At 41.9% G+C, this 12,603-nt stretch overlaps 1 protein-coding gene across 2 annotated transcripts in view; it reads left to right on the top strand.

Annotated features, from left to right (window-relative positions):
- DNAJC5 (DnaJ heat shock protein family (Hsp40) member C5) overlaps positions 1–12,603 on the top strand; it is a 93,935-nt gene that overhangs the window by 49,605 nt on the left and 31,727 nt on the right. For both annotated transcript variants that reach the window (XM_033914395.1, XM_033914394.1), the window contains exon 4: positions 4,597–4,810. In XM_033914395.1, coding sequence (XP_033770286.1) covers positions 4,597–4,810 — 214 coding nt within the window. The remainder of the gene's footprint in view (positions 1–4,596; positions 4,811–12,603) is intronic.

Raw genomic sequence — 12,603 nt, 5'->3', positions numbered from 1 at the left:
GAAGAAAAGGGTACATTAAGGAAGATAAACAAATTGCGGACAAACTAAATTCCTTCTTTGCGTCTGTCTTTACGGAGGAGGATACTGCAAAAATACCAGAGGCAATGAAAGTGTTTAATGGAGTAATAGAAGACAGCCTCACCACAGTTGAAGTGGAGTTGGACCAGATATACTACCAGATCGACAAACTTAAAAGTGACAAATCCCCTGGACCGGATGGAATTCATCCGAGAGTCTTAAAAGAATTGAAGATTGAAATCGGAGAGTTATTGCAAAAACTCACCAATCTGACAATCAGAACTGGACAGATACCAGATGACTGGAAGATAGCGAATGTCACGCCAATTTTCAAGAAAGGATCGAGAGGAGAACCGGGCAACTACAGACCAGTGAGCCTTACGTCTGTCCCTGGAAAGATGGTTGAAGCACTGATCAAGGATAGCATAGTCCGGCACTTAGATACACACGACTTGCTGAAACCCAGTCAACATGGGTTCAGGAAAGGGAAATCATGTTTAACGAATTTGCTTCAATTTTTTGAGACCGTGAACAAGCAAATTGATAGTGGAATGCCGGTGGACATAATTTATTTGGACTTCCAGAAAGCATTCGACATAGTTCCGCATGAAAGACTTCTCAGGAAACTACAAAGCCATGGAATAGAGGGAGATATACAAAGGTGGATAGGCAAATGGCTGGAAAACAGGAAGCAGAGAGTGGGCATAAATGGGAAGTTCTCAGACTGGGAGAAAGTGACTAGTGGTGTGCCCCAGGGCTCGGTACTTGGGCCGATTCTATTTAATATATATATCAATGACCTGGAAGGCGGAATATCCAGTGAGATCATTAAGTTTGCAGACGACACAAAGCTATGCCGGGAAATCAGATCGCAGGAAGATAGCGAGGAACTCCAGAGCGACTTGTATCAGCTAGAGAAATGGGCAGAGCAATGGCAGATGAAGTTCAACGTGGAGAAATGCAAAGTAATGCATTTAGGTAGTAAGAATAAGGAACACGAGTATTGAATGTCAGGAGCAACTCTGGGTAAGAGCGAACAAGAAAAGGACCTGGGTGTACTGATAGATAGGACCCTGAAGCCGTCGGCACAATGTGCGGCAGCGGCAAAGAAAGCAAACAGAATGTTGGGCATGATAAAGAAAGGAATCACGAGTAGATCGGAGAAAGTCATAATGCCGCTTTATAGAGCAATGGTCAGACCACACTTGGAATACTGTGTACAACATTGGTCTCCCAACCTAAAGAAGGATATAAAACTGCTGGAGAGGGTGCAGAGACGAGCAACGAAACTAATAAGAGGTATGGAGAAATTGGAATATGAGGAACGACTCAAGAAACTAGGATTGTTCTCCCTTGAGAAGAGGAGGCTGCGAGGGGACATGATAGAGACGTTCAAAATACTGAAAGACATCGATAAAATAGAGCAGAAAAACAAATTATTTACATTGTCCAATGTGACACGGACAAGAGGACATGGTTTGAAGCTAAGGGGTGACAAGTCCAGGACAAATGTCAGGAAGTTCTGCTTTACGCAGCGAGTGGTGGACGCATGGAATGCTCTTCCACAGGAGGTTATTAAGGAATCCACTGTGCTAGGATTCAAAGGCAAATTAGATGCACATCTCCTTATGAGAGGCATAGAGGGATATGGGTGATTAGAACAATCAGGTGTATACCTGACTGGGCCTCCGCGTGTGCGGATCGCCGGACTCGATGGACCATGGGTCTGATCCGGAGATGGCAATTCTTATGTTCTTATGTTCTAAGAGCTTCTCCCAAAGGCACACATTTTTACTCCTAAAGTACCCAATCCCTTATTAATCTTTTCCTTAATCATTCTATTAATACCTTTAATGCCCATCTTCTTCCCACCCCTCCCCCCCAATATAATGACTGCTTAAGGACACACATTTGAACAGCAATCCCAACTTTCCCCCTCCCCCCAGGCAACCAATATTTATTAATAACCCCTTTATCATTTCTTAAGACAAACTCACTAACCCTCCACAATGTATCTAAGTATATCTCTCTTCTAATCATAAAACCTTTTTTTATTTTTTTTTACCATTTTAAAATAATTACTTTCTCTATCTGTTATTTAACCTTTGGTCACATAACCATATTTAATTCCTAACATTCCATTAATGCATCTTTATATTCTCACCAATCTTTGAATTCATTTCCCCAATATTTTACTTCATACAACAATATTCTATCATAAACCTATATTTAATAAATTAGTATCATTTTTCCTATATCCCATACTATCCAATCCATCAACCCCTATCATCCTTTTAATACCTAAAAGCAAATATCCATATCTTCATATACTTCTTTAAAAATTGTTTTCAATTTTATAAGTTTTTATCTTCTATTTATATATAAATATTTTTATTTCATTCTGAAAAATAAAATTTTCACTTAAAAAAAATTATAAATATTTCCTCTTTTCCAAATTAAATCCAATCCTTTTAAAACTATAATATTACAAAATCAATCTTTACATTTGATCTTTTAGTCATCTCCTTCAATTACCAATAAATTCTTATTATGTATCTTTCTTGTATATTATTCATTTTCCTTTCCTTTACTTGCATCTAAATGTCATATAACTTTTCTGTCTATAATTAGTCCATTCTATATTCTTCTTCTTGTCCTTTCATTCATTACTTTTCATTTACTGACTTATTAAATTAACTGAACTTTCATATTTTTCTTAGCTACATCCATCCTCTCTTAAGACTCTTGACTGCCAATTGTCATTTTATTTAATATCCTTTTAGTCTATCCATTCTGCTTTCTTCTTCTTCACATCTATTTATTGTCTTGTCCATTCTTCACTTTTCTCCTTTTGTTAATTAGTCAAGTCCTTTATTCCTTCCTATTCACTCTTTACTCCAGCCATCCATCCTTCAGTCTCCTAAAGTTCAGTCTCATGACTTTCCAGTCCATCCTTCTTGCTTTTTTCTTCTTTACATTCTTTTATTGTCTTTTTCCCTTGTCCATTTTTATTTCCTGTTCTTTATTTCATATTCCTCTTTCTTCAACAAACCAAAGTCCCATAGTTCTTTATATTAAACTTTTTGTTCAATATCCACCAAACCAGTCTTAATATTTTTCCCTTCATTTCAACACCCATTGTGCTAAAATGACATAGGTTCTGATTTTGAAAGAAAGGTCTTTAGCTTTTCCGGGTCTACAAAATACAAAGATTTATCCCCACAAGATACCCTCATTTTTGCTGGGTAATATAACCCATATTTATATCCTTTTTCCTTTAATTGAGGTCTCAGATCAAGGAATTTCTTCCTAATGTTTGCTGTATTTTTAGCAAAATCTGGTAAAAACCATATTTTGGACCCTTTATAATTTAAATTTTTATCTTTCTTGGCAGCATTTAAAATTTCTATTGCTTGCTGGTATCTTAACATCTTGAATATCAGTGGCCTTGGTCTCCCTTGGTTCTCCACACGCTTTGTTGGAATTCTGTGTGCACGTTCTATTTCTAAAGGCTGTTTGAAATCCAACTGCAGTATTTTAGGTATTAAATTTTCTAAAAACTGTATGGCATTTCCTCCTTCCAAATTTTCTTGTATTCCAAAAAGTTTTACATTTTTCCTTTTACCACGGTTTTCATAATTTTCCAGCTGATTTTTCAATTGATTAATTTCCAAACTGTCATTTTTACATCTTCTTTCTGCACATTCCAAAACCTCCATTTTAGCTTCCAGATCCGTTGTTCTTTTGTTTGTCACTTCCATCTGCCTATGTATATTCAATATTTCTTCCTTCATTTCCGCCATGCTGTTAACGTTTTCTTTCAACATTTGTTTTATTTGTCTTAATTCCCCCATAACTTCGGCTTTACTTAGCTCTTCCGACTCATCCCCCGGAAGCGGAACCTTACACAGAGTAATTTGATCCGACTTTTGCCTCTTCGCCGCTCCTCCGGTTTCATTTTTACTCTGCCTCGTACTCGCCATGCTCCCGCACTTCCCTCCACACTTTTTCGCCGAAATACAAGCCACAATGATAAACTTTTTTATTCAGCCGTTGCCCAGGTAAGAGGAGCGCCGCGATCACGCGTCCATTTTGTGTGCGCGCCAAGCCACGCCCCCACTGCTCTAGATTTTAAGATATATTTTACACCTGATAGCTCTTGTGGTTCAATTATCTTTTGTAGGATCCAAAAATCTCCTGTTTTTATCTTTGCATGTAATAATTTGTACAAAATTGTACTAACAGTCAAAAATTCTTCCAAAACAAATCTGTGTTCTGAGTGTAGATGTATTTGAGTGCAAAGTTGTGTTTCATTGCATGTTTCAGCATGTGAAAGTGGTTTTGATTTTTTCTGTCACTGATAGTCTTTTGTTTGGAGGAAGAGTGTGGTAGAAAATTCAAGTAACCCCCTAGATTAGAAGGTCCCACCTGCCCCACTAGTGCATCCGTTAGATAGAGCATGCCCCTACTCGCTCAATGTTTGAGGTTGAGGAGCCACAGTAAAATTGCTCTTGCAGTATAGAAATGGAAACGGAGAATGTTCCTAAGCAGAAATTGCATTTTCATGTTTTCCTGCAGGAAATTGGCATTAAAGTACCATCCTGACAAAAATCCAGATAACCCTGAAGCAGCAGAGAAATTTAAAGAGATCAACAATGCACATGGGATCCTGACTGATGGCACCAAACGAAACATCTATGATAAGTATGGCTCTTTAGGGCTGTACGTAGCTGAACAGTTTGGAGAAGAGAACGTGAATACATACTTTGTGCTGTCGAGCTGGTGGGCAAAGGTAAGCAAGCCCAGGTGTCCCTTTGTACCTGACTAGAACAGCCTTACATGACATGCAGAGAGCCAGGGAGGTCTACCCTTTACCCTTTGTTTAATTGAACTGAATAGCTAATTTGATTTATTTGAAGTAACTGCAGTGTAAGTTAGCTGCAGTTGTGTACCTTCAACAGCTACAGTACTTACAGGAGCCTTAACATTGGACCCTGAATCCTGCAAAATTTAAATACCATTGTTTTGCATGTCTTAAAGTTTTTATTTTAAATAAGATTGTTTTAAGACCACAGTAGAGGTCTGGAAATTCTTAATATGTATTTGTGCTGCTCCTCCTCCTCCTGATCTCCATCTCAATCAGATCTGGGGTTGGGTTCTAGTACTTTGAACCCTCTTTTCCCTCTACTTTATGAACCCTGCCAATTTATATATCAAATCATTGTAAGAACACTTCAGGGCCTGGAATATGTAGAAAAGCTCTTTGTAGAACTGTGACTCCAGTCACAATGAATGGGGTTTCTGCCTCTTTCTTCCACATTCTTCCCATCCCATGCCCATGTGGTGTGCAGAAGACATGAGCTGGGAATCAGTGCCCGTCCTTCTGTATGGCAGTGTGCAACATTGCTACTAGGCTGGTCCCTTAACAACCTAAGGGGTTGGGTTTTTTTTTTTTTACTGGTACTGCAGCTTCAAAAGAAAGTTGAATCCTCTATGCAGTGTTTCAAATTAACATAAATATCCTTTATACTGCTAAATATTCTGACTGAGATTCTTCATATTAGTCCCTGGAGAGCAGATGTGTCTGCCTTATGAAGTATAATTTTATTTCACCCGATAACTTAATTTTAAAATTTCTATCCCACCTATAACCTAGTAAGTGTTTTACCATGTATATTTAAATAGATGTTAGTAGTGGTATGCCGCAAGATTTGGTTCATGGGTCTGTTTTGGGGGTTGGGGCTTGGTTTTTTTTGGGGGGGAGGTTTACATTTTTGTAAGCAATATTCCAGAAGGGCTAACTGATATAGTTTGTCTCTTTGTGGATGATATCAAAATCTGCAATAGGATAGATATTCCTGATGGTGTGGCTAATACGACGAAGGACCTAGTGTAGTTTGAAGAATGGCCCAGAATTTGGCATCTAAGATCTATTACTAAGAAATATAGGGTCATGCATTTGGGCTGCAAAAATCCAAGGGACTGGTACAGTTTAGGGGGTGAAGAACTTTTTTGCACAAAAGAAGAGTGTGACTTGGATGTGATTATTAGTATACTAGTCTTTAAGCCCGTTACATTAACGGGTGCTAGAACATATGTGTGTGTGTCTGTCTTTCTTTCTCTCTCTCTCCTTAGCCGCTCTCTTTCTGCCTTTCATTTTCCTTGGCTGTCCATCACCACCCCTTGCCTGCTCCCCCTGTCCATTTTCCCTTCCTTTTACCTCCACTGTGTCCACCACCACCCCTTCACTGCTCTCCTTATGCAGCAGCAGCCCTTCTCCCTTTGTTTTACCTCCCCCCTGTCCAGCACCACCTCTTTCCTTCTCCCTCTGTCCAACATTAGTCCTCCGTTCCTTTTTCTTCACCTCCCCTGTCCATCAGAATCTCTTTCCTTCTCCCCCTGTCCAGCAGTAGGCATCCCTTCCTTTTTTATCCTCCCTCCTCCTTCTTATCCCTATGATACTCTTACCTTGCTCTGCCCCTGATCAGAGGTTCCCGACAGCTGCCCAGTTGCACCCATTGGAAAAGTTCCCACTGCCGCATCCCGCACCCCTCCTGACGCGGCTCTCGCTGTCCTTTCTGTCTGTCTCTGTCCCGGCCCCCTTTGCCTGTCTGTCTTTCTGTGTATCTCCCTGACCCTGTGTCTTTCTTCTTTCCTTTCTGTCTCCCTTCCTCCCTCTGTCTGTCTGGCCAAAGCAGCATTCCATCCTCCTCCATTTCCCTCCCCCCACACCAGTTCTCTGTGCACCTGCCCCTGTCTTTCTTATTTTCTTTGTGTTTCCCTTCCTCTCTCTGTCTGTCTGTCCAAAGCAGCATTACCTTCCCCTCCCCCCAAAGCAGCATTCCATCCCTCTCCATTTCCCTCCCCCCACACCAGTTCCCTGTGCACCTGCCCATGTGTCTTTCTTATTTTTTTTGTGTTTCCCTTCCTTTCTCTGTCTGTCTGTCCAAAGCAGCATTCCCTTCCCCTCCATTTCCCTCCCCCCTCTCTGTGCAGCAGCATTAGCGTTTCCTCTACCCCCCCCCCCCTTTCCCTTCCCGCGGTCCGGACTACAAAGGTGGTGATTCCAGCAGCGCTTGCATCAGTCTTCACACGCTGCTTCGGGTCCTTCTACTGCCCTGATTTACTCTGGCATGTCCCTGATGACATCATCAGAGATGCGGCAGAGCAAATCAGGGCAGTAGAAGGGCCCGAAGCAGCGTGTGAAGACTGATGCACACGTTGCTGGAATCGCCATTCGGGCCCGCGGGAAGAGAAGGGGGTGGGCGGCAAAGGAGAAATGGAGATTGGCGGCGGCGGCAGGAGGAACGGACATCGTCGTCTGGCTGCGGTCCGGCTTGTGGAGGTGACATATTAGCGTGCATGCGCACTCCTTCGGCCACAGACCTACAGCGCACAGAACATGCAAATAGGAGTGCGCATGCGCGGCTAGCTCTTTATTATATTAGATGATAATCTTAAGGAGGCCAAAAAGTAGGAAAGGCAAAAGTGAAAGCTAGAAAAATGCTTGGGTACATAGGGAGAGGAATGACCAATATGAAAAAAGAGGTAATGATGCCCCTGTGTTAGACTTTGGTGAGACCTCATTTAAATTATTGTATATAAATCTGGAACCCATACCTTCAAAACCATATAAATGGGATAGATTGGTCCAAATAGCTGGTGGTCTTTATTATAAAGCATATGGAGACAGACTTAAATATCTCAATATGTATACTTTTGAGGAAAGGTGGGATAGGGGAGATATAATAGAGATGTTTAAATACATATGAGGTGAATTTTTCAATTGAAAGATAACTCTGGAATGAGGGGGTACAGGATGAAGGTAAAAGTGGATAGACTCAGAACTAATCTCAGAAAATACTTTTTCACATAAAGGGTGGTGAAAGCATGGCATGACTTTCCAGTGGAGGTAATGGAAATGAAGGTTGTATCTGAATTCAAGAAAGCTTGGGACAAGTACATTGGATCAATAAGGGAGAGGAAGGGATAACAGAGGAGAATGTGGCCCAGTGGTTAAGAGCTACACCCTCAGCATCCTGAGGTTGTGAGTTCAAATATCGTGCTGCTCCATGTAACCCTGGGCAAGTTACTTAATCCTCCTCTACCCCAGGTACATTAGATTTTGAGCCCACTGGGACAAATAAGGGAAATGCTTGAAGTACCTGTATGTAAACCGCTTTGAATGTGGTTATGAAACTACAAAAAGGCAGTATACAAGTTCCCATCCCTTTCCCTAATAGATGGCATGGATATGTAGACTAGAAAGGCCATATGGTTTTTATCTGTTTTCATTTTTCTCTATTTCTATGGATGTTCTTAGATTGTACATCCAAAGATTTTATAACACATTCTTGTACAATCTCACTTTGTTTTGGGATCAGTGAGTTATTTCTATCTACTCACCAGGACTTTGTAGGAAGCCTCAAACTTCAGAGACTTAAACCCCTCCCCCTCTCACCTCATCACTGTCCGTGTAAGCATCCGTTTTCCTTCCTACAAACCAGGCTATAGGAGTTTGTCTCTTCTGTTTTATTTCATGTAATGTCAGTCTTTGTATTCGCAGTTTTTGCCTTCGTACTGCAGAGGTTCCATGCAAGGACAGTTCTGACTGCAGGAGATCGCAGACCTTTGGAAAAGTGTGTGGGAGTGTGTGGCACAGTGGTTAGAGCTACAGGCCTGATCACCCTGAGGTTGTGGGTTCAAATCCAATGCTGCCCCTTGTGACCCTGGGCAAGTCACTTAATTTTCCCCATTGCCCCAGGTACATTAGGTAGAGTGTGAGCCTGCTGGGACAGATAGGAAAAAATGCTTGAGTACCTGAATGTAAACCACTTAGGTTATAAATAATAAAATAAATAAAAATAATGTCTGCTTCTGGGAGATTCCCTGCTTGTCAGTAAACCCCCTGAACAGCCTGCACATCAGATCGGGGCTCAGGGACCATTACCTTGGGAGCTTGCTTACACCAGGTTTGTCTGCTAGTGGGTTGAGCACAGGCTGTGTGGTTCCGTGCAGGTGCGCCAGGTTTCACAGTCAGACTGCGTTCCTCTGCCAGGCATCTGCACGGGGTGGCAGAGGTACCTGGCCGTGGAGGTCCGACCAATGGGGCAGTCAGAAGACTTGGAGTCCAGCTTTTCAGCTGTTTGAGGCAGAGGATCTCAGTATGAGCTGTTTCAGCTCTGCAGTGTTTTCCAGTCAGCACATGGTTCTGTGAGTACAGGCTGTCAGCCTGAATCAGTGATTTTTTTATTTTTTTTTTTTTGGGGGGGGGGGCGGGGGTATCTTAAAATGAGGTTTTGGGGGGGTTCCCTGCATGTCCTTACCTCCCCCCCAAACAAAATCCTAAAATCGCAATTTTTGAGGGTTCTCTGTAGTTTTCCCGGGCTATTTTTAGTCAAAATAAGAACCTTCGGTGGCCATCTTAGATTTTTCTTGATTTGATTTTAAAGTTATTTTTTTTACTTGCCTGCCTTGTTTTTGAAAGAAAACCACATAGATGATCTCCCCAGGGCAGGATGTCATGGATTCATGCCTTATTTGTGGTGGATAGCTTTTGGATACACAGCAGTGTTCCATATGCGCTGCAGCCCACGAGGGGTGCAAGGCTTGCCCGGATTCACTGCTTTCGACCTCCAAAGAGGGTCTTCTAGCGTCTTCTGCCCTGACTTCTGCAAAAATTGTTTGGGGGTGTGTGTGCCTGGGGAATGCAGAGGCGACACTACGGTGAAACGCAAGCACATTTCAGGAGATAAACCTCATAAATCCTCCAAACAGACCAAAACTAGTATGTAGGGGTTGGCTCCCACTGTGAAGGATAGGTTTTCACTGGATTTTGTTAATATGCTTTATCAGACATACTTGGTTAAAAAGTCTCTGCCTGTTTCCCTTCCACCGGCCTCCATGCCAGTCACAGGGACTCCTGCTCCTGTGGACCAAGGTCTTTTCTCTTGCCTCCCCTTGGAGGTGCCGGCAGGTAAGCCAGTAGTGCCTGCAGTTGCGCCAGATATGCTTTCCATACCTCTGCTTTCAAAGAGGGCACCACGGCAACTGTAGATCTGGCAGATCTACAGGATCCAGATCAGTGTGGAGCCCCTGATTTGGGGGCGGATTCTACTGTGCGCAGATTTTTCAAGCATGTGCATTTTGTGGGTTTGATCTCTGAATCTCTCCAGGAATTAAAGCTACAGTTTGAGCAGATTGTCACTGCAGAATGTTCCCTCATGAGTGACCAGAAGTCGCAATCTGCCTTTTTTCCTGATCATCCTGACATCGTTCGGATTCTTACAGACATCTAGGAGACTCCTGATTGTCCTTTGAAATGTTTTCGCACCATGGCGTGGCTTTATCCTATGGCAGATGCCTTTAACAAGCGCTTTGCTTCCCCAAAGGTGGATTCCTCGGTTACGCAGGTCACCAAGCACACTTCTCTCTCCAGTGACGGGGGAGTAGTCCTGAAGTATGTTCAGGACTGACGTGTGGATTTTGTCCTTAAAACGTTTGTTTGATTCAGTGGCCACTGGTGTTAGGGTGGTTTTGGCCTCTTCTTTCGTGGGCCAGGCATGCCATTCCAAGCTGTGCCATGATCTTGTTCAAGTAGGCCGGAGACTTGAACATCGAGGCCAAAAGAATTGCCAGAATGGATTCTCTTTCCCACATGATTGGGCTAGAGACTCCGTTCTGTGAATTCAAATAACAGACGAGGAAAAGCCATGTAAAAACAAATATTTATTGACAAAGCTCCCACAGTTCGGGAAGAGCAAGGCCTCAGAATTTCAGTGCTCTTCAAAGAGAGAAAACAAGGCAAACAGATTTATACCCTATGTGACATCATTTGTAATAATTATCATGCTTTAGTATACAATGGCACAGTTGATCACATGACTTCCTTTCCAAAAATGCCTTACGTCAATGTTAACATTAAAAGTCGATTCTGTTAAGTTTTTTAAACCCAGCAGGTGGCAGTGCTTCACTTTTCTTCCTAAATCGCTCTTGATCTTTGACCTCTCCATATTATCAATCATGTCAGTAAAAGCCCTACTTCTGCAGACACATCTTAACTTCTGTATGACCTTCAAATTAGCATTGTATTTTCTAATCTATAAGAAACAGATTCTCTGTAAAATACCCAAATTTCCTGTTCCTCTGAGAACCTTATCCCCATGGATGTATGTGAAGAATGGTACATAAATCTATGTCTCTTAAGAGTCACAAAATCAACCTTCTGAACTTCCTAGCATTAGCTGAAATGTAAAATCGGCAATTTAGGCAGGGAATGCCAATCTGTGAGCTAGCTAAATATATTTATTACAAGTCCTCAAGGCGGAGTTTCCAATGCAATGTGCAGATACTGTATTTTAATTTATTCATTTAAGTTTGATTCATTCACAATCTCAGTTTTCATATCATCGGTAACAACTGTCATACCTGTAAATTCCAGGAATCTTCAACATTTCCCCTCTTGTAACAAGACTCTGTTTGTTACACATACACTAGCTAGTAAGTTGTTATCCCTCACTCACAAAGGTTTCTATGCAGAGGATGTTGAGACCAGATAAGGTGGTGTGACAACTTAAGCTGTTCTTCCGAGTAGCTAAAACTGAGAGAAATCATCAGATGTGAACTGAAATGTCATGAATTGAATCAAAACAATTATAAGCATGCCAATTGTAAATCTTGGCTAGCCAAATAATGAGAGTAGAACCCATGTGTGAGACAATGTAAAAAGAGAATGTTCCTACTTTCTTAAGTAACTATAGTCATAATTATTCATGGAAGGATCAATCAAGGTTTGAAATTGTGACTGATAAGAAAAGGCTTCATAATGTAGACATCAAATCATGGCATCTTGCTTAAATGACATTCATCAAGGACATCAGTATTAAGGGGCTATAGTTGGCAATAAACTTCACAATAAGGACATTACATTAGCCTACAATTTTTGGTTTCATCACTACAAATAAAGTACAGTGGAACCTTGGTTTACGAGCATAATTCGTTCCAGAAGCATGCTCATAAATCAAGTTACTTGTATATCAAAGCGAGTTTCCCCATAGGAATGAATGGAAACTCGCTTTGATTTGTTCTACCTCCTCCTCTCCCCCCCCCCCAAGGCTACCGGCACTGCTCCATCACCCCCTCCCCCCCCCCCCCGCTCTAACCGGCATCGCACCCCCATCCCCCAGCGAATGTCCCCCCGCGAGAACCGCATCGCACCCCAGTGCTGAAAGCGGCATCTGCCCGCCCTTCCTCCCAAACATGCTCCTTACCCCATCTGCCGGTTGTGCCACTGAAAGAAATCTCCCGCCTCTTGCCTGGGCTGGGCCTTGAGCATCTGCGCATGCTCAAGGCCTTCTGGCTCTCGTTCTCTCCGAGATCCCTATGTATAATTAGTACACAAGAAATAAACACTTCACTTTTTTTCCCCCAACGAAAACTCTTATCTTTAAGTTCTCCTAAGAAAGTGAATTAAGCCAACATAAAACAATAGAATATGTAAAACCACAGAAAACCTGGGTATTAATCCCATTCTAAGGTTAAACATTTAGAATTTCAATATTCTCTATTAGAGAATGTGATCTTATT

This window comes from Geotrypetes seraphini, chromosome 11 (assembly GCF_902459505.1).
Source record: "Geotrypetes seraphini chromosome 11, aGeoSer1.1, whole genome shotgun sequence".
NCBI classification, from domain to species: Eukaryota; Metazoa; Chordata; class Amphibia; order Gymnophiona; family Dermophiidae; genus Geotrypetes; species Geotrypetes seraphini.
The sequence above is the reverse complement of the archived record's forward strand: the minus strand, read 5'-3'. Positions and strand labels throughout refer to the sequence as shown.